This window comes from Molothrus aeneus, chromosome 29 (assembly GCF_037042795.1).
Source record: "Molothrus aeneus isolate 106 chromosome 29, BPBGC_Maene_1.0, whole genome shotgun sequence".
Taxonomy (NCBI): domain Eukaryota; kingdom Metazoa; phylum Chordata; class Aves; order Passeriformes; family Icteridae; genus Molothrus; species Molothrus aeneus.
Genome location: NC_089674.1, coordinates 3,418,089 through 3,445,724, shown reverse-complemented (window position 1 = coordinate 3,445,724; position 27,636 = coordinate 3,418,089). Strand labels below are relative to the sequence as shown.

At 50.1% G+C, this 27,636-nt stretch overlaps 2 protein-coding genes across 3 annotated transcripts in view; one reads left to right on the top strand and one right to left on the bottom strand.

Annotated features, from left to right (window-relative positions):
• XPO7 (exportin 7) overlaps window positions 1-17,226 on the bottom strand; it is a 57,102-nt gene extending 39,876 nt beyond the window's left edge. Inside the window, exons 1-5 of one of the 2 annotated variants that reach the window (XM_066567463.1) lie at window positions 17,134-17,226; window positions 8,108-8,254; window positions 6,415-6,508; window positions 2,477-2,643; window positions 448-540 (exon numbers count right to left, since the gene is read on the bottom strand). In XM_066567463.1, the coding sequence (XP_066423560.1) occupies window positions 448-540; window positions 2,477-2,643; window positions 6,415-6,508; window positions 8,108-8,254; window positions 17,134-17,151 (519 nt within the window). In that variant the 5' untranslated portion in view covers window positions 17,152-17,226. The remainder of the gene's footprint in view (window positions 1-447; window positions 541-2,476; window positions 2,644-6,414; window positions 6,509-8,107; window positions 8,255-17,133) is intronic. The other variant, XM_066567464.1, reaches the window with a different exon arrangement.
• Window positions 17,227-18,955: 1,729 nt separating this feature from the next.
• DOK2 (docking protein 2) lies at window positions 18,956-26,200 on the top strand. The gene is made up of 5 exons (XM_066567465.1): window positions 18,956-19,056; window positions 22,223-22,504; window positions 23,556-23,646; window positions 24,098-24,279; window positions 25,382-26,200. The coding sequence occupies exons 1-5, from the start codon at window positions 18,994-18,996 to the stop codon at window positions 26,198-26,200; spliced, it is 1,437 nt and encodes a 478-aa protein (XP_066423562.1). The 5' UTR covers window positions 18,956-18,993.
• The last annotated feature ends 1,436 nt before the right edge of the window (window positions 26,201-27,636 follow it).

The following is a 27,636-nucleotide window of genomic DNA, read 5'->3' as shown; positions in this document are numbered from 1 at the left end:
TGAGAATCCTGCAGGATTTCTGGGAATTTTATCCCAGAAATTCATTCAGAGTTTCATCCTGGATCAAAGGCTTTGTTTAAAAATGGGGACAATTGGATAATTTTGGGTTTTTCTCCCTGGTAAATAGGAGTGGCTGACAACAGAAAGTTCTCACACTCATCCTCACTACATAATTCCTTTTTCTTGGTTTTTTTTTCCCTTCTCATCCCACAAAACCACATCAAAACATGGGAAAAGATGGAAGATGCCAATGAAACAAAACAATCCCTCCAGACAGGAGCTCTCAGCATCTCACCACAAAGAAGGAGTGAAAAACAACAACAACAACAAATACCCAACAAACACAGAAATTCCCCCTGAAACACCTCCCAGACAGTGAAATTCCCAAAATAAAAACCCCAGAAAAGGCAGGACACAACAATATGAATGAGAAAATTGGACACTTACTTCACTGAGGAAGGCTGTAGCACTTACTTGATTAATTTCATTCGTTAGTTGGGACAGGATTGTCACTCCTATGATGCAGTGCTCTACACTGTCCTGGGGAGGCAAAGGCACAGCTTTTTTTTTTTTGGAAAAATTCCCCTTTTTTTTTTTTTGTTTTTTCTTTGGAAAAACTCTTGGCTAGAAAAGCTTAATCCTTATTAAAAAAAAAAAAAAAGAAAGATTTTGGGATGTTGATCTGAGTCAATGAATGCAGGAAGTTGAAAGAAATATCAGGAATATCCATGAGGTGGGAAAAGATGGATCCTAAAGGTTGGAGCATCCAGAAACAAATCCCTGCTCCTGGAAACAATTCCCTGCTGCCTAAATTTTTAAGGAGCTAAAAATGAAATGTGATTCCCATGGATAGGAAAGGAAAAACCAAGAAAATATTCCGTGATTTTCTACTCATCCATGGGGTGGAAAAGATGGATCCTAAAGTCTGGAGCATCCAGGCACAGTTCCCTGCTCCCAGGAACAAATCCCTGACTTTTAACCTTCACCCTCCAAAGCCCCTGCTGAAAACACCAACAAGGAAGAACCCAAACTCCTTCAGGCCATCTCCAAACTCCCAGATTTTGGTGAATCTTGGGAATTCTGAGCAGGAAATCTGACCTGCAAGGACCTGGAGCAAAGCTGGGAGCATCCAGGAATGATTCCCTGCTCCCTAAAACCATTCCCTGATTTATAAGGAGCTCTTCACCCTCAGAAGTCCCTGCTGAAAACACCAACATGGAAGAACCCAAACACCTTCAGGCCATCTCCAAACTCCTTTTTGGTGGATTTTGGTGAATCCTGGGAATTCTGAGGAGGGAATCGGACCTGCAAGGATCTGGTGCAGAGCTGGGAGCATCCAGGAACAAATCCCTGACTTTTTTCCCCTCAGAAGCCTCTACTGAAAACCACCAATATCGAAGCAGCCGAACTCCTTCAGGCCACCTGCAAACTCCCAAATTTTGGTGAATCCTGGGAATTCTGAGCAGGAAATCTGACCTGCAGGAACCTGGAGCAGAGCTGGGAGCATCCAGGAACAGTTCCCTCCTCCCAGAAACAATTTCCTGGTTTGTAAGGAGCTCTTCACCCTCAGAAGCCTCTACTGAAAACACCAACACGGAAGAACCCGAACTCCTTCGGGCCATCTCCAAACTCCTTTTTGGTGGATTTTGGTGAATCCTGGGAATTCTGAGGAGGGAATCTGACCTGCAGGAACCTGGTAGAAATCTGGGAGCATCCAGGAATGATTCCCTGCTCCCAGGAACAAATCCCTGATTTATAAGGAGCTCTTCACCCTCAGAAGCCCCTGCTGAAAACACCAACACGGAAGAACCCGAACACCTTCGGGCCATCTCCAAACTCCTTTTTGGTGGATTTTGGCGAATCCTGGGAATTCCGAGGAGGGAATCTGACCTGCAAGGATCTGGTGCAGAGCTGGGAGCATCCAGGAACAAATCCCTGACTTTTTTCCCCTCAGAAGCCTCTACTGAAAACCACCAACATGGAAGCACCCAAACTCCTTCAGGCCACCTGCAAACTCCCGGATTTTGGTGAATCCTGGGAATTCTGAGGAGGGAATCTGACCTGCAGGAGCCTGGTGCAGAGCTGGGAGCATCCAGGAACAGTTCCCTCCTCCCAGAAACAATTTCCTGGTTTGTAAGGAGCTCTTCACCCTCAGAAGCCTCTACTGAAAACCACCAACATGGAAGAACCCGAACTCCTTCGGGCCATCTCCAAACTCCTTTTTGGTGGATTTTGGTGAATCCTGGGAATTCTGAGGAGGGAATCTGACCTGCAGGAACCTGGTAGAAATCTGGGAGCATCCAGGAATGATTCCCTGCTCCCAGGAACAAATCCCTGATTTATAAGGAGCTCTTCACCCTCAGAAGCCCCTGCTGAAAACACCAACACGGAAGAACCCGAACACCTTCGGGCCATCTCCAAACTCCTTTTTGGTGGATTTTGGCGAATCCTGGGAATTCTGAGGAGGGAATCTGACCTGCAGGAAGCGGGTGACGTCGTTGATGACGTTCCTGAAGACGTACTCGTCCTTCTGGCAGTCGAACCAGCCCAGCTTGGTGATCCTGGCGTAGAGCTGGATCAGCGCCTGCGTCACGAACGTCGCCAGCTTCGGCCTCGTGGCCAGGTAGTTCAGCACATAATTCCCTGGAAAACAGGGAAAAGATGGAGCTGCAGGCAAAATCCAGCCCTGTGGGAATGGCCCGAAGGAAAAGGAGCTTTGGGGAGGTTGGTTTGAGTGGGGGAAATTGGGAGAAATGTTGGGAATAAGAGAGGAATGTTGGGGTTTGATACGGGAATTTAAGATGCTGGGAAAGGGTTGGATTTAACCCTGGAATAAACCTGGGAAAAGGTTGGATTTAGCCCTGGAATAAACCTGGGAAAAGGTTGGATTTAGCCCTGGAATAAACTTGGGAAAAGGTTGGATTCAGCCCTGGAATAAACCTGGGAAAAGGTTGGATTCAGCCCTGGAATAAACCTGGGCAAGTGTTGACTTTAGCCCTGGGCCAATCCCAAGGATTTTGGGGCCAATCCCAAGGATTTTGGGGCCAATCCCGTGAATTTTTTGGGAAAGTGCCAAGGATTTTATACAATCCCAAGGATTTTTAGGAGAATCCCAAGGATTTTTGGGACAATCCCAGGGATGATTTGGACAATCCCAGGGATGTTTTGGACAATCCCAGGGATGTTTTGGGCCAATCCCAAGGATTTTTTGGGACAATCCCAAGGATTTTTTGGGACAATCCCAAGGACATTTTGGACAATCCCAGGGATATTTTGGGACAATCCCAGGGATGTTTTGGACAATCCCAAGCATTTTCTGACACGTTTTTTTTAGAAAATCCCAAGAGTTTTTGGGCCAATCCCAAGGAATTTTGGGCCAATCCCAAGGATTTTATACAATCCCAAGGATTTTATATAATCCCAAGGCTTTTTGGGCCAATCCCAAGGATATTTTGGACAATCCCACCCAAGGATTTTTAGGAGAATCCCAAGGATATTTTGGACAATCCCAGGGATGTTTTGGACAATCCCAAGCATTTTTGGGCCAATCCCAAGGAGTTTTGGGCCAATCCCATGGATTTTTTGGGAAAGTGCCAAGGATTTTATACAATCCCAAGGGGTTTTGGGCCAATCCCAAGGCTTTTTTTGGGCCAATCCCAAGGATTTTATACAATCCCAAGGATTTTTAGGAGAATCCCAAGGATATTTTATACAATCCCAAGGATATTTTGGACAATCCCACCCAAGGATTTTTAGGAGAATCCCAAGGATTTTGGGCCAATCCCAAGGGGTTTTTTGGGCCAATCCCAAGGATTTTATACAATCCCAAGGGGTTTTGGGCCAATCCCAAGGATTTTATACAATCCCAAGGATTTTGGGCCAATCCCAAGGATTTTGGGCCAATCCCAAGGATTTTGGGCCAATCCCAAGGATTTTTGAGAAAGCGCCAAGGATTTAATACAATCCCAAGGATTTTATACAATCCCAAGGATTTTATACAATCCCAAGGATTTTTTGGGCCAATCCCAAGGCTTTTTTTGGGCCAATCCCAAGGGGTTTTTGGGCCAATCCCAAGGATTTTATACAATTCCAAGGATTTTGGGCCAATCTCAAGGATTTTTAGGAGAATCCCAAGGATATTTTATACAATCCCAAGGATATTTTGGACAATCCCACCCAAGGATTTTAGGAGAATCCCAAGGATTTTGGGCCAATCCCATGGATTTTTGGGGAAAATCCCAAGGATTTTGGGCCCAATCCCATGGATTTTTGGGGAAAATCCCAAGGATTTTATACAATCCCAAGGCTTTTTGGGCCAATCCCAAGGATTTTGGGCCAATCCCAAGGCTTTTTTTGGGCCAATCCCATGGATTTTTTGGGAAAGTACCAAGGATTTTATACAATCCCAAGGATTTTGGGCCAGTCCCAAGGGGTTTTGGGCCAATCCCAAGGATTTTGGGCCAATCCCATGGATTTTTGAGAAAGTGCCAAGGATTTTATACAATCCCAAGGATTTTGGGCCAATCCCAAGGATTTTATACAATCCCAAGGATTTTGGGCCAATCCCAAGGGTTTTTTGGGCCAATCCCAAGGGGTTTTTTGGGCCAATCCCAAGGATTTTATACAATCCCAAGGATTTTATACAATCCCAAGGATTTTTTGGGCCAATCCCAAGGGTTTTTTGGGCCAATCCCAAGGATTTTGGGCCAATCCCATGGATTTTTGGGGAAAATCCCAAGGATTTTATACAATCCCAAGGATTTTGGGCCAATCCCATGGATTTTTTGGGAAAGTGCCAAGGATTTTATACAATCCCAAGGATTTTTGGGCCAATCCCAAGGGATTTTGGGCCAATCCCAAGGATTTTGGGCCAATCCCAAGGATTTTATACAATCCCAAGGATTTTTTTGGGCCAATCCCAAGGGGTTTTTTGGGCCAATCCCAAGGATTTTATACAATCCCAAGGATTTTATACAATCCCAAGGATTTTTGGGCCAATCCCAAGGGGGTTTGGGCCAATCCCAAGGATTTTATACAATCCCAAGGGTTTTTGGGCCAATCCCAAGGATTTTGGGCCAATCTCAAGGATTTTGGGCCAATCCCATGGATTTTTTGGGAAAGTGCCAAGGATTTTATACAATCCCAAGGATTTTATACAATCCCAAGGCTTTTTTGGGCCAATCCCAAGGCTTTTTTTGGGCCAATCCCAAGGGGTTTTTGGGCCAATCCCAAGGATTTTATACAATTCCAAGGATTTTGGGCCAATCTCAAGGATTTTTAGGAGAATCCCAAGGATATTTTATACAATCCCAAGGATATTTTGGACAATCCCACCCAAGGATTTTAGGAGAATCCCAAGGGATTTTGGGCCAATCCCAAGGGTTTTTGGGCCAATTCCAAGGGGTTTTTTGGGCCAATCCCAAGGGATTTTGGGCCAATTCCAAGGATTTTATACAATCCCAAGGATTTTATAAAATCTCAAGGATTTTTAGGAGAATCCCAAGGATTTTATACAATTCCAAGGATTTTGGGCCAATCTCAAGGATTTTTAGGAGAATCCCAAGGATATTTTATACAATCCCAAGGATATTTTATACAATCCCAAGGATATTTTGGACAATCCCACCCAAGGATTTTAGGAGAATCCCAAGGGATTTTGGGCCAATCCCAAGGGTTTTTGGGCCAATTCCAAGGGGTTTTTTGGGCCAATCCCAAGGGATTTTGGGCCAATTCCAAGGATTTTATACAATCCCAAGGATTTTATAAAATCTCAAGGATTTTTAGGAGAATCCCAAGGATTTTATACAATTCCAAGGATTTTGGGCCAATCTCAAGGATTTTTAGGAGAATCCCAAGGATATTTTATACAATCCCAAGGATATTTTATACAATCCCAAGGATATTTTGGACAATCCCACCCAAGGATTTTAGGAGAATCCCAAGGGATTTTGAGCCAATCCCAAGGGTTTTTGGGCCAATTCCAAGGGGTTTTTTGGGCCAATCCCAAGGGATTTTGGGCCAATTCCAAGGATTTTATACAATCCCAAGGATTTTATAAAATCTCAAGGATTTTTAGGAGAATCCCAAGGATTTTATACAATTCCAAGGATTTTGGGCCAATCTCAAGGATTTTTAGGAGAATCCCAAGGATATTTTATACAATCCCAAGGATATTTTATACAATCCCAAGGATATTTTGGACAATCCCACCCAAGGATTTTAGGAGAATCCCAAGGATTTTGGGCCAATCCCAAGGGGTTTTTTGGGCCAATCCCAAGGGGTTTTTTGGGCCAATCCCAAGGGGTTTTTTGGGCCAATCCCAAGGGGTTTTTTGGGCCAATCCCAAGGGGTTTTTTAGGCCCATCCCAAGGATTTTGGGCCCATCCCCAGGGCTCAGGAGAGCCCGGTACTCACGGATGTCGATGCGCTGCTCCAGGGGCAGGGGGTTGTTTGTGCGCGACACCAGTTTGGTAAGGCAGGTGGCCGCCAGCAACTGCGAGTAGGAGGACTGGAAAAAAAGGGAAAAAAATCCCAAAAAAAACCCCAAAAACAGGAATTTGAATTCATGGGGAAGTGAAATTCATGGAATTTTAATTCATGGAATTTTCATTCATGGCATTTTCATTCATGGCATTTTCATTCATGGCTTTGAAGCAAATTCCAGCCCGGGAGTCGAAGGGAAGCAGCTCCCACCTCGCTGAAATGAAATTCCAAAATTCCCAAATTCCCCCAAATTCCAACAATCCTGGGATAAAACCCCAAGGTTTGACAGGAATTTACAGAAATTATGCAGCAATTCACAAAAATTTGTTCCAGGATTTAGGCAGGGATTTACAGGAATTTTGCAGAAACTTCGCAGAAATTTTTCAGGAATTCACAAGAAATTTTTCAGGAATTCACAGGAATTTTGCAGGAATTTTAAAGGAATTCACAGGAATTTGCAGAAATTTACAGGAATCTACAGGAATTTTGCAGGAACTTACAGGAATTTGCAGAAATTTACAGGAATTTTGCAGGAATTTACAGAAATTTGCAGGAATTTACAGAAATTAACAGGAATTTTGCAGAAATTCTGCAGGAATTTTGCAGGAATTCTGTAGGAACTTTCCAGGAATTTTTGGGATGTGGAATTCCACTATTTGGGGGAATTTGGGATCTACTCATGCTCCCTTTCCTGAGGAGCAGCTGGCACTTGTTATTTATTAATCCATGGGAATTCCAGGGTGGAAAAAGACGTTGGAGAATTCCTTAATCCAACCCCAGAATTCCATGATTTTGGGGAATTTTTGGGATGTGGAATCCCAGGGTTTTAGGGAATGGTTGGGATGTGGAATTCAATGTTTTGGGGAATTTGGGGATGTGGAATTCCAGGATTTTGGGGGATTTTTGGGGATTTTTTGGGGAATTTTTGGGGAATTTCTGGGATGTGGAATTCTGTGACTTTGGGGGATTTTTGGGATGTGGAATTCCATGATTCTGGGGAATGTTTGGGATGTGGAATTCCATGGTTTTGGGGAATTTGGGGATGTGGAATTCCACGATTTTGGGGAATTTTTGGGATGTGGAATTCCATGATTTTGGGGAATTTTTGGGATGTAGAATTCCATGACTTTGGGGAATGTTTGGGATGTGGAATTCAAGGGGTTTGGGGAATTTGGGGATGTGGAATTCCATGATTTTGGGGAATTTCTGGGGAATTTTTGGGGAATTTCTGGGATGTGGAATTCCGTGACTTTGGGGAATTTTTGGGATGTGGAATTGCAGGATTCTGGGGAATGTTTGGGATGTGGAATTCAATGGTTTTGGGAAATTTGGGGACGTGGAATTCCACGATTTTGGGGAATTTTGGGGGAATTTCTGGGGAATTTTTGGGAAATTTTTGGGGAATTTCTGGGATGTGGAATTCCATGATTCTGGGGAATGTTTGGGGAATGTTTGGGAATATTTATTTTGGGAATATGTGGGGTGTACTCACGCTGCCTCTCTTGAGGAGCTGCTGGCACTTGGGGAATGTCGATGAACTCCACCAGGGCATGGAATTCCATGATTTTGGGGAATTTTTGGGGAAATTTTGGGAATATTTTGGGAATATTTTGGGAGTACTCACGCTGCCTCTCTCCAGGAGCAGCTGGCACTTGCTCAGGCAGTCGGGGCTGTTGGTGAACTCCACCAGGGCCTTCTCGGCCTGCAGGCGCGTGCCCGTGTCCGTGGTCTCATAGAGCTGCTTGCACAGGTTCTCCAGCTGGGCCAGGCTCTGCCGGGCAAAACCACAGGAAACCATGGGAAACCGGGAAAAACGGGGAAAAATGGGGAAAAACGGGGGGAAACCGGGGGGAAAACGGGGGAAAATGGGGAAAAACGGGGGAAAAACCAGGGGAAAACGGGGAAAAAACGGGGGAAAACGGGGAAAAATGGGGAAAAACGGGGGAAAAACGGGGAAAAATGGGGAAAAATGGGGAAAAACGGGGGAAAAACGGGGAAAATGGGGAAAAACGGGGGAAAAACCAGGGGAAAACGGGGAAAAACGGGAAAAACGGGGGAAAAACCAGGGGACAACGGGGAAAAAACGGGGGAAAACAGGGAAAAATGGGGAAAAACGGGGGAAAAACGGGGGGAAAAATGGGGAAAAACGGGGAAAATGGGAAAAACGGGGAAAACGGGGAAAAATGGGGGAAAACGGGGAAAAACTGGGGAAAACGGGGGAAAACGGGGAAAAATGGGGGAAAACGGGGAAAAATGGGGGAAAACGGGGAAAAACAGGGAAAAATGGGGAAAAACGGGGGAAAATGGGGAAAAACAGGGAAAAATGGGGAAAACAGGGAAAAACAGGGGAAAACCAGGGGAAAAATGGGGGAAAAAAGGGAAAAATGGGGAAAAATGGGGATAAAATGGAGAAAAATGGGGAAAAACAGGGAAAAATGGGGAAAAACGGGGGAAAACGGGGAAAAACGGGGGAAAAAAGGGAAAAATGGGGAAAAATGGGGAAAAAAAGGGAAAAACGGGGAAAAACAGGGAAAAATGGGGAAAAACGGGGGAAAACGGGGAAAAACAGGGAAAAATAGGGAAAAAACAGGGAAAAACAGGGAAAAAAGGGGAAAACCAGGGGAAAACAGGGAAAAGGGGATTCAGGGACACTGCAGGGACTCCTCAGCACTGGCAAGGGGAGCTCGAGTCTGTGCTCGCACACGTGGGACCCACCAGGACTTGTCCTTCCCTCTTTCCCCTTTTCCTTCCCCTTTTCCTTTCCTTTTCCTTCCCTTTTTCCTTTCCTTTCCTTCCCATTCCTTTCCTTTCCTTTTCCTTCCCCTTTTCCTTTCCTTTCCTTTCCTTTCCTTTCCTTCCCTTTCCTTTCCTTTCCTTTCCTTCCCTTCCCTTCCCTTCCCTTCCCTTTCCCTTTCCCACCTTTTCCCTTTTCCAGGAATTTTGCAGGAATCCACAGAAATCTTGCAAAAATTTTGCAGGATTTCACAAAAAATTTGCAGGAATTCTGCAGGTATTTTACAGGAATTCTGCAGGAATTTACAGAAATTTTGCAAGAATTCTGCTTCAGGAATTTTGCAGAAATTTTCAGGATTTCTCAGGAAATTTTGCAGGAATTAACACAAAATTTACAGGAATTCTGTAGGAATTCCAGGAGAAACCCCAGGATGAGGCTTTCCTTGGAATCAGTTCCATTCCCACTTCCAAGGAGACAATTCCAAGGGATTCCTGCCCTGGAAAAATACCATAATTTCAGGAATTTTTATCCATAATTTCCACAAATTTTCCATAATTTCAGGAGTTTTTATCCATTATTTCCACAAAATTCCCAAAGTTTTTATCCATAATTTCCATTATTTCGGGAGTTTTTATCCAGAATTTCCACAAAATTCCTAAAAAAATCCCATAATTTGGGGAGTTTTCATCCACAATTTCCATAATTTCAGCAGTTTTTATTCATCATTTCCACAAAATTTCCATAATATGGGAGTTTTTACCCATAATTTCCATTATTTCAATAAATTTGGGACTTTTTACCCATAATTTCCATTATTTCCATAAATTTGGGATTTTCATCCATAATTTCCATAAATTTGGGATTTTTCATCCATAATTTCCACAAAATTTCTGTAATTTGGGACTTTTTACCCATAATTTCCATTCTTTCCATAAATTTGGGATTTTCATCCATAATTTCAATAAATTTTGGAGTTTTCATCCATAATTTCCATAAATTTGGGAGTTTTATCCATAATTTCCACAAAATTTCCATAATTTGGGAGTTTTTACCCATAATTTCCATTATTTCCATAAATTTGGGAGTTTTCATCCATAATTTCCATAAATTTGGGAGTTTTTATCCAAAATTTCCACAAAATTTCTGTAATTTGGGACTTTTTACCCATAATTTCCATTATTTCCGTAAATTTGGGATTTTCATCCATAATTTCAATAAATTTGGGACTTTTTATCCATAATTTCCATTATTTCCATAATTTCAGGAGTTTTCATCCATAATTTCCATAATTTGGGAGTTTTTATCCATCATTTCCACAAAATTTCTGTAATTTGGGACTTTTTATCCATAATTTCCAGTATTTCCATAATTTCAGGAGTTTTCATCCATAATTTCAATAAATTTGGGTGTTTTTATCCATAATTTCCATTATTTCCATAATTTCTGGAGTTTTTACCCATAATTTCCATAAATTTGGGAGTTTTTATCCATAATTTCCATTATTTCCATAAATTTGGGATTTTCATCCATAATTTCAATAAATTTGGGACTTTTTATCCATAATTTCCATTATTTCCATAATTTCAGGAATTTTCATCCATAATTTCCATAATTTGGGAGTTTTTATCCATCATTTCCACAAAATTTCTGTAATTTGGGACTTTTTACCCATAATTTCCATTATTTCCATAATTTGGGAGTTTTTACCCATAATTTCCATACATTTGGGACTTTTTACCCATAATTTCAATAAATTTGGGATTTTTCATCCATAATTTCAATAAATTTGGGATTTTTCATCCATAATTTCCATAAATTTGGGAGTTTTCATCCATAATTTCCATAAATTTGGGAGTTTTTATCCATAATTTCCATAAATTTGGGAGTTTTTATCCATAATTTCCATTATTTCCATAAATTTCGGATTTTCATCCATAATTTCCATAAATTTGGGGAGTTTTTATCCAAAATTTCCACAACATTTCCGGAATTTGGGGAGTTTTCATCCAACATCCCAAATTTTCACTTCCAGGAGATCCCAAAAATCCCAAATTTCCCAAATTTCCCCTTCCAGGACATCCTGGTTCTTCTCCCTCTCCCAAATTTCCTTCCAGCCAACAAAACCCAATGGAAAAAACCCCATTTTTAACCATTCCAAGATTTCCCAAAAATTCTCATTTTCCCAGACAGGAAATTCCATCCCACTTGAAGGAAACACTTCAGGAACGAGAATTAAAGGGAAAAATGGGAAAAATTTGCTTCCATGAGGGGAAAAAAATTGGATTTCTGATCCCTCTCTGCTCCAAGGAGAAAAAAACCTGGAAAATCCCCAAAAATTCATCCCAAGAAGGTGAAAAAAGCAGCTCCAAGCACAAAATTCCTACAAAAACACAGAAAATTCCCAGAATTTTGGAGTTTTTGGGACAAAATCCAGGTAGAATCCATAAAAAAAAAACAGATTTTGGCTTCATCATTGCAGGTGGAAATCCAGAGGAAAAAAGGGGTTGGGAATTCTTCACAGTGGGAATAAAATCCATGAAAAATTAATTTGGGATTCAGCATTGCAGGGAAAATCTTGTTGGGCATCGACATTCCAGGAAAAATGCAGGAAAAATTGTGGAGGTTTCTTCACATCAGGTAAAATCCATAAAAAAAATTGGATTTGGGATGCATCAAAGCAGGAAAAATTCCTTAAATTTGGATTTGGGCTTCGTCATTCCAGGAAAAATCCATAAAAATTATTTTAGGGCTTCACCAAATCAGGAAAAATCCAGAAAAATTGGATTTGGGCTTTGTCATTCCAGATAAAATCCATGAAAAAATTGGATTTGAGCTTCACCAAACCAGGAAAAATTCCTTAAAATTGGATTTGGGCTTTGTTATTCCAGGTAAAATCCATAAGAAATTTTTGGGGTTTCTTCACACCAGGAAAAATTCCTTAAAATTGGATTTGGGCTTCACCAAAGCAGGAAAAATTCCTTAAAATTGGATTTGAGCTTCATAATTCCAGGAAAAATCCATAAAATTATTTAGGGCTTCACCAAAGCAGGAAAAATCCATAAAAAAATGGATTTGGGCTTCATCAAACTAGGAAAAATTCCTTAAAATTGGATTTGGGCTTTGTCGTTCCAGGTAAAATCCATAAGAAATTTTTGGGGTTTCTTCACACCAGGAAAAATTCCTTAAAATTGGATTTGAGCTTCATAATTCCAGGTAAAATCCATGAAAAAATTTGGGGACTTTTTCACACCAGGAAAAATCCATAAAAAACCTTTTTGGGCTTCACCAAAGGAGGAAAAATTCCCTAAAATTGGATTTGAGCTTTGTCATTCCAGGAAAAATCCATAAAATTATTTTAGGGCTTCATCAAAGCAGGAAAAATCCAGAAAAATTGGATTTGGGCTTTGTCATTCCCGGTAAAATCCATGAAAAAATTGATTTGGGCTTCATCAAAGGAAGAAAAATTCCTTAAAATTGGATTTGGGCTTCATCATTCCAGGTAAAATCCATGAAGAATTTTGGGGGCTTCTTCACACCAGGAAAAATCCCTAAAAATGAATTTGGACTGCACAAAACCAGGAAAAATTCCTTAAAATTTGATTTGAGCTTCATAATTCCAGGAAAAATCCATAAAAATTATTTTAGGGCTTCACCAAAGCAGGAAAAATCCAGAAAAATTTGGATTTGGGATTCATCAAACCAGGAAAAATTCCTTAAAATTGGATTTGGGCTTTGTTATTCCAGGTAAAATCCATGAAAAAATTTGGGGACTTTTTCAGACCAGGTAAAATCCATAAAAAACCTTTTTGGGCTTCAGCAGGTCAGGAAAAATCCAGAAAAATTGGATTTGGGCTCCATAATTCCATAAAATCCATAAAAAACCTTTTTGGGTTCACCAAAGCAGGAAAAATTCCTTAAAATTGGATTTGGGCTTTGTTATTCCAGGTAAAATCCAGTAAAATTTTGGGGGCTTCTTCACATCATTTAAAATCCATTAAAAAATTTAAAATCCACTAAAAAATTTAAAATCCATTAAAAAATTTAAAATCCATTAAAAAATCTTTTTGGGCTCCAGCAGATCAGGGAAAAATCCATAAAAAATTAATCCAGGCTTTATCCCAGTGAATCAAATCCCTAAAAAATCTTTTTGGGTTCCAGCAGAATTCCAGAATTTCCTCAGAGAATTTTTGGGAATTCCAATTTCTCAAGAAGCAGCAATGGGATTTTTCCCAATTTCCCAAATTTTGCTGCCATTTTTTTTCCTAAAAAATAAAATCCCAACATTTCCAAAGAATATTCCATAAATCCCCTCTGGAGCCAGGCTGGGAATGTTCTGCTGGAAAAGGGAAATTCCAGGGGAAAATTCCAGAGCCTGAAGGGGCTCCAGGAGAGATGGAGAAAGTTTGGGATGGAGGAATTCCATGGAATTCCAGGGATTTGGGATTGAGGAATTGAGAAGGTTTGGGATGGAGGAATTCCATGGAATTCCAGGGATTTGGGATTGAGGAATTGAGAAGGTTTGGGATGGAGGAATTCCATGGAATTCCTGGAAAAAGGGGAAATTTAATGGGATTTTGGGCAGGAATTCCTGCCTGGAAGTTCCCACACATTCCAGCTTGGGATAAACTGGGATAACAAAAGGATTTTTTCCCCAAATCCCACTCCCAACCCCTTTTCCCACCTCTCCCAAAGCTCCACACGGGAATTCCTGGAATTGCTCCCAAATCCCTTCTCCAGCCTGGAACTCTTCCCAAAGTTCTGCTGTTAAACTTTGACCCTGCTGAGCTCAGCATTCCCAACCCCTCCAGCTCCGACTTTTCCAACTCCCAATTCCCTCAATCCCAGATTTACCACGGAAACCTCGGATTTGGGGCAGAATTCTGAGGAAAATCCCAATTTCCCCCATAAAAATCCTGGTTAATAATGCAGCGATTCCTCTTTTTTTTAATTTTTTTTTTTTTTGGGATCAGAATTCCCAGAATTCCCAACCCTGCTGAGTTAATGAACTGCTCGGGATTGATTCGTTCCCAAAGTTCCAGGGATCATAAACAACCCCTGGGAATTCTGCTTGATCCCAAAAAAATCCTGCAGGGAAAACCCCCCCAGCTCTGCCTGGCTTTGGGATCTGCTGCCTCTGGGGTTTGGGGTCAATTTTAGGGGGTTTGGGGTCAATTTTAGGGTGTTTGGGGTTAATTTTGGGGTGTTTGGGGTTAATTTTTAGAGGGTTTGGGGTCATTTTCAAGGGGTTTGGGACCAATTTTGGGGTGTTTGGGGACATTTTCAGGGGATCTGGAGGTCAATTTTAGGGTGTTTGGGGTCATTTTTAGAGGGTTTGGGGTCAATCTCAGGGGGTTTGGGGTCAATTTTGGGGTGTTTGGGATCAATTTTAGGGTGTTTGGGGTCACTTTTAGAGGGTTTGGGATCAGTTTCAGGGGGTTTAGGGACATTTTCAGGGGGTTTGGGGTCATTTTCAGGAGGTTTGGGGTCAATTTTAGGGTTTGGGGTCAATTTTAGGGTGTTTGGGTCAATCTCAGGGGATTTGGAGGTCAATTTTAGGGTTTTGGGGTCATTTTCAGGGGGTTGGGGTCACTTTTAGGGTGTTTGGGGTCCATTTTAGAGGGTTTGGGATCAGTTTCAGGGGGTTTGGGGACATTTTCAGGGGTTTGGGGTTGATTTTAAGATATTTGGGGTCAATCTCAGAGGGTTTGGGGTCAATTTTAGGGTGTTTGGGGTCATTTTTAGAAGGTTTGGGGTCATTTTCAGGAGGTTTGGGGTTGATTTTAAGATGTTTGGGGTCAATCTCAGTGGATTTGGAGGTCAATTTTAGGGTGTTGGGGTCAATTTTAGGGTGTTTGGGGTCAATCTCAGGAGATTTGGGGTCAATTTTAGGGTGTTTGGGGTCACTTTTAGAGGGTTTGGGATCAGTTTCAGGGGGTTTAGGGACATTTTCAGGGGGTTTGGGGTCATTTTCAGGAGGTTTGGGGTTGATTTTAAGATGGTTGGGGTCAATCTCAGTGGATTTGGGGGTCAATTTTAGGGTGTTTGGGGTCAATTTTAGGGTGTTTGGGGACATTTTCAGGGGCTTTGGGGTCAATTTTAGGGTGTTTGGGGTCATTTTCAGGGTGTTGGGACCAATTTCAGGGGGTTTGGGACCAATTTCAGAGTGTTGGGGTCAATTTTAGGGTGTTTGGGGTCAATCTCAGCAGATTTGGGGGTCAATTTTAGGGTGTTGGGGTCCATTTTAGGGTGTTTGGGGTCATTTTCAGGGGGTTGGGGTCAATCTCAGGGTGTCTGGAGTCAATCTCAGGGGGTTGGGATCCATTTTAGGGTGTTTGGGACCAATCTCAAGGGATTTGGGGTCGATTTTAGAGGGTCTGAGGTCACTCTCAGAGGGTTTAGGGTCCCTTTCAGAGGTTTAGGGTCACTCTCAGAGGTTTTGGGCTCAATTTGAGAGGGTCTGGGTCACTCCCAGAGGGTTTGGGGTCACTCCCAGAGTCTTTCAAAGGGTTTTGGGTTCCTTCATTGGGGCTTTGAGCCCTCTCAGAGGGTTTTGTTCCCTTCCTGATGGATTTAGGTCTCTTGCAGAGAGCTTTGGGCCCTTTCCTGGGGATTTAGGGCCCTTTCCTGGGGATTTAGGGCCCCTTCTCAGGGGTTTAGGGCCCTTTCCTGGGGATTTAGGGCCCTTTCTCAGGGGTTTAGGGCCCTTTCCCGGGGTTTCTGTCCCTCCACTCCAACCTGGAACATTTTCACCCCTGATTTCCCTCCTGGCTCCTGCCCCACCAATGTCTCCACTCTGGGATTTCCCTGAGACACTGATGGGACACGTCCCCCAACCACAGGGGGGGAAATGACCCCAAATCCCACTGGGGAATGACCCCAAATCCCACTGGGAAATGACCCCAAATCTGGCTGGGAAAAGAATAGAACCGGGCAGGGAAAGGAACCCAAACAGAGCTGGGAAAGGAACCCAAACAGGGCAGAGAAATGATCCCAAATCTGGTTGGAAAAGGAACAGAACCCGGCAGGGAAATGACCCCAAACCTGTCTGGGAAATGACCCCAAACCCGGCTAGGAAAGAAAAAGAACCGGGCAAGGAAAGGAACCCAAACAGGGCTGGGAAAGGATCCCAAACCCGGCCGGGAAATGACCCCAAACAGGGCCGGGAAATGACCCCAAACAGGGCCGGGAAATGACCCCAAACAGGGCTGGGAAAGGAACCCAAACTGGACTCGGAAAGGAACAGAACCCGGCCGGGAAATGATTCCAAAGCTGGCTGGGAAAGGAACAGAATCAGGCTGGGGAAGGATCCCAAACCCGGCTGGGAAATGACCCCAAACAGCGCTGGCAAAGGAACCCAAACACGGCTGGAAACGGACCCGACCCGGGCCGGGCAAAGAACCCAACCCCGGCTGGAAACGAACGGAACCGGGCCGGGAGTGCCGGAGATCCCCGCAAGGCGCGAGTGCCCAGCCCGGAGCAGGGACGGATCCGCAGAGCCGCCGGTGACAGCGGCACGGCCAGGGGTGACAGCGGGGCCCGGCCGGTGCTCCCGAGGGGAGGAGCGGGATCCGAGCGAGCTCGTCCCGGGGATCTCCGCACCGGGAGCGCCGGGCGGCGGCGGGGAGCGAGCGGAGGGATGGGGGGACCCTACGGGGGGACACCGGCAGGGACGCGGGGACACGGCGGGCACGCGATGGGGCCGGGAGGAGCCGCCGGCGGCCGGGGGGACCCTCGGAGAGACCGCGGGGCCCCGCGGGTGGACACGGGGGGAGCGCGGCCTGCGCGCCTGGGCCGCGCCGGGCCTGGCCGGGCCTGGCCGTGCGGGGCTCGGCCGCGCGGGCCGGGGGGGCGGCGCGGGGGGGCCGGGAGGGCGGCGGGCGGGCTCGGGCGAGCCCCGCGCTGCGGCCGGAGCTCACCTGCACATGATCCGCCATCTTGCCCCATTCATGCTCCGCTCGCGCCTCCGCCCCCGCCTGCGCCGGGCCCGGCGCCACCGCGTCCCCCCGCGCCGCCGCCCGCACCGCGCATGCGCCGCGCCGCGACCCCGCCCCTCCCGCGCCTGCGCGCGACGGAGGGACACGCCCACTCCGCGCCCTCCCCGCCTATCCCGCGCCTGCGCGCGCCCATAGGACACGCCCATAACACGGAAACCACGCCCGTCCCGGTGAGACCACGCCCCCGTGTTCGTGCGGGGCCTGCGCGCGGGGCCGGGACACGCCCACAGCGGCCTGGCCACGCCCCCTCGTGCGCGCGCGGCGCGCTGCGTCTGACGTCACGACGTCGGCGTGGGGCGGGGGAGGAGGGAGGGGCGTGAGGCGGGTTTGTTGACACGGCCTTAAAGGGGCCGCGCACCCCGGGACAGAGCGGGGACAGCGGGGACAGCACGGGGACAGATCCGGGACAGCACGGGGACAGCACGGGGACAGAGCCGGGGCAGCGCGGGGACAGCGCGGGGACAGCGCGGGGACAGATCCGGGACAGATCCGGGACACCACGAGGACAGCACGGGGACAGCGCGGGGACAGATCCGGGGCAGAGCCGGGACACCACGGGGACAGCACAGGGACAGCGCGGGGACAGCACTGTGAGCACTGGCACCAGCACGCCCAGTGCCATCGGTGCCTCCAGTATCATTACTGTGTGCACTGACACCGATATGAGCAGTGCCACCAGTGCCACCAGTGCCACCAGTGCCACCAGTCCCCCCAGTGTCCTGCCCAGTGTCCGGTGTCCTCCACCTCTGCTCCCAGTGCCTGTCAACATCACAGGGTGGCACAGGGGCGTGTCCCCAGTGGCACACCCACAGTGCCACACCCACAGTGGCACACCCACATTGCCACACCCATGTGTACACTTGTGGGCAGTGCCACACCCGTGTGTCCCCAGTGGCACACCCACTGTGCCACACCCACAGTGGCACACCCACAGTGCCTCACCCATGTGTCCCCAGTGCCACACCCACAGTGGCACACCCCCAGTGCCACACCCATGTGTCCCCAGTGGCACACCCACAGTGCCCTGCCCACCTGTCTGGCTGTAGGTTAGGGTTAGGGTTAGGGTTAGGGTTAGGGTTAGGGTTAGGGTTAGGGTTGGGTTAGACTCGACCGTGTCCCCAGTGTCACACCCATCCATGTGTGTGCTGTGCCACTCCCCCGTGTCCCCAGTGTCACACCCATCCATGTGTGTGCTGTGCCACTCCCCCGTGTCCCTTCTGTCACAGCCCTGTGTGTGCTGTGCCACTCCCCCGTGTCCCCAGCGCCACCCCCGTGTCCCCGTGGGGACCCACAGGAAGTTGCCGAGCGCAGGAAGCAGCAGAGCCCGGGCTGAGCGCGGCACGGGCAGAGCCCGCCCTGGTGACACCGTGGGGACACGGCCCCCAGGACCCCCAGGACCCCCGGGACACTGAGGACACTCGGGAACACTTGGGACACTCCAGGCGCTCTGGACATTCTGGATAAACCAGACACTCGGGGACACTTGTGACCCCTGGGACACTGAGGGCACTGTGGGCACTGCAGATACTCGAGACAGGCCGGACACTCCGGACACTCGGGACACGCTGGACACTTGGGGACACTTGGGACACTCCAGACACTTCGGGACCCTCAGCACACTCTGGACATTCCAGATACTCAGGGACACTCAGGACACACTGGACATTTGAGGACACTCAGGACACTTGGAACACGCCGGACACTTGAGGACAGGCTGGACACTCGGGACACTCAGGGACACTCAGGGACACTCGGGACAGGCCGGACACACGGACACTGGCCATGGAGGAGGCGGTGGTGAAGCAGGGCTGGCTGTACCTGCAGCTGCAGCAAACCTTCGGCAAGGTCAGAGGGGTCGGGGGCCTGGAGGCGGGGATCCCATGGGAATGGGGTGAATGCCATGGGAATGGGGTGAATCCCCTGGGAATGGAGTGAATCCCACAGGAATGGGGTGAATCCCCTGGGAATGGGGTGAATCCTACAGGAATGGGGTGAATCCCCTGGGAATGGGGTGAATCCCATGGGAGTGGGGTGAATCCTGTGGGAATCAGGTGAATCCCACAGCAATGGGGTGAATCCCGTGGGAGTAGGGTGAATCCTGTGGGAATCAGTGAATCCCACAGGAATGGGATGAATCCCCTGGGAATGGGGTGACCCCACCTGTTGATGCTCAGCTGTCCCTCAGCCACCATGGGGGGACAGGAGCTGCTGGGGACACTTTGTGCAGACCACCCAAAAGAGGCTCTGCAGAGCTAAGGGGTGACAGATGTGACCACCAAAGCCTCATTTAGGGACAGTGACGGCTGCAGGCCCCAAAACCTCATTTAGGGACAGTGATGGCTGCAGGCCCCAAAGCTGCATTTGGGGACAGTGACGGCTGCAGGCCCCAAAACCTCATTTAGGGACAGTGATGGCTGCAGACCCCAAAGCTGCATTTGGGGACAGTGACGGCTGCAGGCCCCAAAGCCACGTTTGGGGACAGTGACAGCTGCAGGTCCCAAAGCTGAGTTTGGGGACAGTTCCAGTGGGGAGGTGATGGCTGCAGGCCCCAAAGCCACATTTGGGGACTGTGATGGCTGCAGGCCCCAAAGCCACGTTGGGGACAGTGACGGCTGCAGGCCCCAAAGCCGGGTTTGGGAACAATGACAGCTGCAGGCCCCAAAACCTCATTTAGGGACAGTGATGGCTGCAGACCCCAAAGCCACGTTGGGGACAGAGATGGCTGCAGGCCTCAAAGCTGCATTTGGGGACAGTGACGGCTGCAGGCCCCAAAACCTCATTTAGGGACAGTGACAGCTGCAGGCCCCAAAGCTGCATTTGGGGACAGTGACGGCTGCAGGTCCCAAAGCCGGGTTTGGGGACAGTGACAGCTGCAGGTCCCAAAGCTGAGTTTGGGGACAGTTCCAGTGGGGAGGTGATGGCTGCAGGCCCCAAAGCCACATTTGGGGTCAGTGATGGGTGCAGGCCCCAAAGCTGCATTTGGGGACAGTGACGGCTGCAGGTCCCAAAGCCGGGTTTGGGGACAGTGACAGTTGCCGGCCCCAAAGCTGCATTTGGGGACAGTGGGGAGGTGATGGCTGCAGGCCCCAAAGCCGCGCGGCTTCCGCTGCCGATAAAGGCTGGGGTTGGGCAATGGCTGCGAGGGGGAAGGAGCTGAGGAAGGAGCTGAGGGAAGGAGCTGAGGGAAGGAGCTGAGGGGCCTCTCCTGCCCCTCTCCCTCCTCTCCCTCCCCACAGAGCCCAATCCCAGGGGATTCACCCCACAGGAAGGGTGGGGATCCCAAAACCCCATCCCAGGAAAAGGGAGCTGTGGGACCCAGAGCTGCCGGGGAGGTTTTGGGGCTGCTTCCCCTGCCCCCACTTCCCCTCTGCCCTGGGGCCACCCGCGCTCCCTGAGCCCGGAACTGCTGCTGCTGCTTTTGGGGTAGAGCCTGAGAGATGAAAATTTGGGTTTTTTTAGGGAAAATGGGAGGAAAAAGGAGCTGGAAGTTGTTCAAGGCTTGTGGGGTGGGTGAGACTGGGGTGCTAGAAAGGCTTTGCTGAGTGTCAAGGATTTATCCAGGGATTTAAATCCCAATTTATGTCACCCCCATCTTCAGTCAGACCCTGCAGGGTTTTGCACCCTGGTCCTGCCTTAGGTGATGCTAAGCATGGTCCCAAGGAGATAAAAACTCCTGGGAAGGTAAAACCCTTCTGGAAAGGTAAAACCCTTCTGGAAAGGTAAGAATTCCTGGGGAGGTAAAAATTACTGGAAAAGTAAAAATCCTGGGAAGGTAAAAACTCCTGAAAAGGTAAAAACTCCTGGGAAAGTGAAAACCCCTGGAAAAGTGAAAATTCCTGGGAAGGTAAAAGTTCTTGGAAAGGTGAAAACTCCCAGGAAGGTAAAAAACCCTGGAAAAGTAAAACCCTTCAGGAAAGGTAAAAACTCCTGGAAAGATAAAATATCTTGGAAGGATAAAACTCTTGTGAAGGTAAAAATTCCTAGAGAGGTAAAAACCCCTGGGAAAGTAAAAAATTCCTGGAGAGGTAAAAAATCCTGGAAAGGCAAAAACTCCTGGGAAGGTAAAAACTCCTGGAGAGGTGAAAATGATGGGAAAAGTAAAAACTTTGGGGAAAGTAAAAACCCCAGGGAAGGTCAAACCCCATGGAAAGTAGAACCCCACAGAAGGTCGAACCCTTTTGGGAAGGTAAAAACCCCATGGAAAGTAGAACCCCATGGAAGGTTAAACCCTTTTGGGAAGGTAAAAACCCCATGGAAAGTAGAACCCCATGGAAGGTCAAACCCTCTGGGGAAGGTAAAAACCTCTGGGAAGGTTGAACCCTTTTGGGAAAGTAAATACCCCAGGGAGGGTTGCACCCTTTTGAGAAGGTAGAACCCCATGGAAGGTCGAACCCCAGGGAAGGTCAAACACTTTTGGAAAGGTAGAACCCCATGGGAGGTAGAACCCTTTTGGGAAGGTAAAAACCCCATGGAATGTAGAACCCCAGCGAAAGTCCAGCCCTTTTGGGAAGGCAGAACCCCATGGGAGGTAGAACCCCATGGAAGGTCAAACCCCAGGGAAGGTCGAACCCTTTTGGGAAGGTAGAACCCCATGGAAGGTAGAACCCCATGGAAGGCAGAACCCCATGGGAGGTAGAACCCCAGGGAAGGTCGAACCCTTTTGGGAAGGTAGAACCCCAGAAAAGGTAGAACCCCATAGCAGGTAGAACCCCATGGAAGGCAGAACCCTTTGGGAAGGCAGAACCCCATGGAAGGCAGAACCCTTTGGGAAGGCAGAACCCCATGGGAGGTAGAACCCTCTTGGGAAGGCAGAACTCCATGGAAGGTAGAACCCCCTGGAAGGTCAAACCCTTTAGGGAAGGTAGAACCCCATGGAAGGTCAAACCCCAGGGAAGGTCGAACCCTTTTGGGAAGGTAGAACCCCATGGAAGGTAGAACCCCATGGAAGGCAGAACCCTTTGGGAAGGCAGAACCCTTTGGGAAGGCAGACACCCCGGCTGTCCCCCAGCAGAAGTGGAAGAAGTTCTGGGCCGTGCTGTACCGGGAGAGCTCGCGCTCCACGGCGCGCCTGGAGCTGCAGGAGGGCCCCGAGCGGCCGCGCAGGGCGGAGGGCGGCCGGCGCCTGGTCCGGCTCAGCGACTGCGTGCACGTGGCCGAGGCGGGCGGCGACGCCTCCTGCCCCAAGGACACCGTCCCCTTCCTGCTGGAGACCACGGAGCGCCGGTTCCTGCTGGCTGCCGACGGCGCCGAGGCGGCCGAATGGATCCAGCGGCTCTGCGAGCTGGCGTTCCCGGTACGTGTCTGAGAGCGGCTGGGGAACGGGGGATCCACCGGGGTGGGTGGGATCCGCTGGGGTGGGTGGGATCCACTGGGGTGGGTGGGTTCCACTGAGTTTGGTGGGATACACTGGGGTGGGCGGGATCTGCTGGGGTGGAAGGGATCCGCTGGGATGGGTGGGATACGCTGGGATGGGTGGGATCTGCCAGGGTGGAGGGGATCCACTGGGATGGATGGGATCCATGCGGGTAGGTGGGATTCACCAGGGTGGGTGGAATCTGCCAGTATGGGTGGGATCCACCAGGGTGGCTGGGATGCACTAGGGTGAGTGGGATCTGCTGGGATGGAAGGGATGCACCAGGATGGATGGGATCCACCAGGATGGATGGGATCCACTGGGGTGGATGGGATCTGCTGGGATGGGTGGGATGCACTGGGATGGATGGGATCCACTGGGATGGATGGGATCTGATAGAATGGATAGGATCCACCAGGGTGGGTGGGATCTGCCAGGATGGAGGGGATCCACCAGGATGGAGGGATCCACTGGGATGGATGGGATCTGCCATCATGGATGGGATGCACAGGGATGGATGGGATGCACAGGGATGGATGGGATGCACAGGGATGGATGGGATCCACTGGGTTGGATGGGATGCACAGGGATGGATGGGATGCACAGGGATAGATGGGATGCATAGGGATGGATGGGATGCACAGGGATGGATGGGATCCACTGGGTTGGATGGGATGCACAGGGATGGATGGGATCCACTGGGTTGGATGGGATGCACAGGGATGGATGGGATCCACTGGGTTGGATGGGATGCACAGGGATGGATGGGATGCACAGGGATAGATGGGATGCACAGGGATGGATGGGATGCACAGGGATGGATGGGATCCACTGGGTTGGATGGGATGCACAGGGATGGATGGGATGCACAGGGATGGATGGGATCCACTGGGTTGGATGGGATGCACAGGGATGGATGGGATCCACTGGGTTGGATGGGATGCACAGGGATGGATGGGATCCCTCACCTGCCGCTCTTGCCCCGGGGCAGAGGAGCCGTGAGGAGCCGGGAGCAGCCAAGGAGAGCACGGAGGGCGAATTCTCCATGGAGGAAAATTCCCTGTACAGCTCGCGGGGCAAAGGTGGGAGCAGGGCTGGGGCTGTGTGGGGTGGGGAAATCTCCTCCCCCAAAAGCCTCTTCCTGTTTGTGGGGCCGGCTGGGCTGTGCTATCAGCAGTGGTCAGCCTGGCCAGCCCTTATCAGCCGGACACTGCTGGCCTGGCTGGAGGGGTCATCCACGGCCCTTCTGCAGGGTGGGACATGTGTCCAGTGTCCACCCTGGCCATCCCAGCTGGCCTGGACCCGTCTGTCCATGTTTGGGGGTCACTCACAGCCCCTCTCTGGGGTGGGACACATGTCCAGTGTCCACCCTGTCCATCCCCAGCTGGCCTGGACCTATCTGTCCCAGTTTGGGGGTCACTCTGCTGGGTGGGACATGTGTCCAGCACCAGCTGTGTCCGGGGCTCTGGCCTGGGGGTCACTCCAGCCCCTCTGTGGTGTGGGACCCGTGTCCAACGCCGTGTCCATCCCCAGCCGGCCTGGAGCAGGCGTTTGAGGTGACAGTGAGGGTGACGCCATCGTCGCAGCGCTGCCGGCTCCGGGGCCGCTGCATCCTGCGGGCGGGCGAGGAGGCGCTGGAGCTGTGGCACCCTCAGAGCCAGGAGCTGCTCTCCAGCTGGCCCTACCGCTTCCTGCGCCGCTTCGGCCGCGACAAGGTCAGTGTGTGGCACCAGGGCTGGGCTGGGCATGGCCTGGGCACTGTGGGGACTGACCCTGCCTGTTTTGTGGAGATAATCTACTGGGATAAGTCCCAATATTACCGGGTGGAACGTGCCTGGGCTCGTCTGACCCTTGCTGCTTGACCAAGGGCGGCAGCTGTGGTGGTTTCACCTCAGAGACACCTTTGGCTGGCACTTGGGACAAGTCCAGGCAAGCAGGAGCTCAGGTTTACCTCTGGTGGAAAGGCTTTAGGAGAAGTGAAGGAAAAGGAGATGGGTCCTGCTGGAGGGTTTTGATCCAGAGCTTTATTCCTGGAACACAGAGCCCTGAATGCAGCAACAGCTCCAACAGAACAGTTGAACCCCGTGGTTGCTGTGTCTTTTAAGCCCGGGGAGAGGGGGAGGGAAGGGGTAGGGGTCTCACCAACCAGGTGGGAGGGGGAGACTCTCAGGGGACAAATGACACCTGGATGCCCAATGTCCCCTAGGGCTGAGAGGCATCTTTTGAACTGTGCCAATCACACGATGCCCTTGGTGGCACACCGAGAGTGACGGACAGCGTTCAGCAGGAGGCAAGGGGAGGGGAAGGGAGAGGGTATTGGCACACCTGGGAAAAGAACTGGGAGAGCTGAACCAGGCTATTACATCCCACTGCAACAATAATCAAAACTCCACCACTTTGTGACAGTTGTAAAGCCAGTATGTTTATTGTGGGAAGTGTTCCCCTAAAATGACATGCGTGCCTCTGGGAACTTCAGGTCCCTTTTTATCCCCCTCTCAAATACATATGCACACAATGTCACAATAGGTTCATACATATTCATTTTTACGAATTTCGTGCTAGTTCTTCTTTATCAGAAAGAATTCCTAGGTCAGGTTGACTTGCTCTCACAGCAGTCTCTGTCTCTCTTTATCACTTTTTGTCTCCGCCCCTTATCTCTGCCCTTCCCTGAAGCAGTTACTCTAAGCCTAGGTTCTGCAGTCAGGCTAAATAGCCATGTTTTCCAACCAGAGACTCAACTCAAAGATGTACATTTCACCCAAACCAAAATGGATTTCTACCCTGGGAGATTTCCACTTTGCCTCACGCCCTCCACAGGTCACCTTCTCCTTCGAGGCCGGCCGGCGCTGCGCGTCCGGAGAGGGCAACTTCGAGTTCGACACCAGGCAGGGCAACGAGATCTTCCAGGCCATCGAGGCGGCCATCGAGGTCCAGAAGGGCCGGGGGGGTCCCGTGGATGAAGCCCCGCGGCTGCTGGACCACGCCAGGACGCCCAGCTGGGCACAGGGCCACGAGGAGCCCAAGTGTCCCCCCGGGGAGGCCAAGGTGCCCAAAGGGGAGGGGAAAGGGGCCAAGGGCAGGTTGGTGGTGCCCCCCGGGGCTGGGGAGGGCTCGGGGCCGTCGCAGCCGTCGCGGGGTGGGGATTGTCCCTACGCGGAGCCGCACGATTCGCTGCGCCCGCCCGACAAGGGCCGGCGGCCGGACGGGGCCAGGGTGGAGTCCGAGTACGCCGTCCCCTTCGACACCATGGCCAAGGCCTTCCTGGCGCGCCAGTTCGGCGGCCTGGGCTGTGCCCAGGAGGGGCTCCCCGAGCCCCCCAGCGTCCCCAGGGATGCAGGGGGGGGTCAGCAGCCCCCCGGCCGCCCCACGGCCCCCAAACCCGAGCACATCTATGACGAGCCCGAGGGGCTCTCGGGGCTCTCGCTGTACGACGAGCCCGAGGAGGTGAAGGGGGAGGCCTGGAGGCTGCAGGCGGCCCCCGAGGAGCCCCCCGGGCTCGGCTGTCCCTACAACGCCCAGCGCGACGACTACGCCGTCCCCAAGAGGCCCTTCCTGCTGCAGGGCAAGGAGTGGCTCGGGGACAGTGACTATGACAACGTGGCCCTCAGGGTGGCCAAGAAGAGGAACCTGCAGTGAGCGGCGGTGGGGGAGAGGAGGAGGGGACGCCCCAAATCCCCCAGCCGGACTTTACCCCACCCCTGGCAGAGCTGAGACCCCCCCAGCTTGGAGCACCCCGGGCTGGGGAGGGGGCACAGCCTGGGCTGACAGGGGACACCCGGGAGGTGCCAGGGGACACCAGGAGGGTGGCAGGGGACACCAGGGGTGGCAGGGGACACCTGGAAGCGCCGGCTGTGCCCACTGGAGGGCAGTGCGAGCCCACCGGAGCAGCGGTGCTCGGGCAGCCGGGGCCCCGCGGCCCCGCGGCCGCAGCTCCAGGCCCCACTCATCCCCCCGGGATGCACTTCCAGGGGCGGCCGGAGCGGGAATGGCCTGGGGTGCTCAGCTGGGTGCACTTCCCCAAGGATGGACATCCCAGACCTTCCAGGGATGGACATCCCAAATCTCCAGGATGGACATCCCAAACCTTCCAGGGATGGACATTCCGAAACCCCCAGGGGTGGATATCCCAAATCCCTCAGGATGGACATCCCGAATCCTACAGGGATGGGCATCCCGAGTCCCCTGGGATGGACATTCCAAATCTCCAGGGATGGACATCCCGAATCCCCCAGGCATGCAGATCCCACCCCATGGGATGGGCAGTGCTCATTCCCAGGGATGCAGATCCCACTCCTGAGCCCTCCCGTGCCCCACAGCTCCCAGTGCTCCCAGTATGTTCCAGTGCCATGGCAGCGCCGGGTCCTTCCCCTCCCAGAGGTTCCTCTCCCCCTTGCTCGGCAAACCCACAAATTCCATCTGTTTCAGCCTCACTTTTGGTTGCAATTCTCTTTATTAACGCCATTTCCAGTCCCTCTGAATTCCAGATGGAAAACTGGGCTTTATTTACATGGACATTTTCACAGCTGGCTCCAGTCCTCCCAGTGCAAACCAGTACACAGCCATGGGGTCATTTTCCTTTCTCTCTTTCCTTTCCCTTTTTCCTTTCCTTTCCTTTCCTTTCCTTTCCTTTCCTTTCCTTTCCTTTCCTTTCCTTTCCTTTCCTTTCCTTTCCTTTCCTTTCCTTTCCTTTCCTTTCCTTTCCTTTCCTTTCCTTTCCTTTCCTTTCCTTTCCTTTCCTTTCCTTTCCTTTCCTTTCCTTTCCTTTCCTTTCCTTTCCTTTCCTTTCCTTTCCTTTCCTTTCCTTTCCTTTCCTTTCCTTTCCTTTCCTTTCCTTTCCTTTCCTTTCCTTTCCTTTCCTTTCCTTTCCTTTCCTTTCCTTTCCTTTCCTTTCCTTTCCTTTCCTTTCCTTTCCTTCCCTTCCCTTCCCTTCCCTTCCCTTCCCTTCCCTTCCCTTCCCTTCCCTTCCCTTCCCTTCCCTTCCCTTCCCTTCCCTTCCCTTCCCTTCCCTTCCCTTCCCTTCCCTTCCCTTCCCTTCCCTTCCCTTCCCTTCCCCTCCCCTCCCCTCCCCTCCC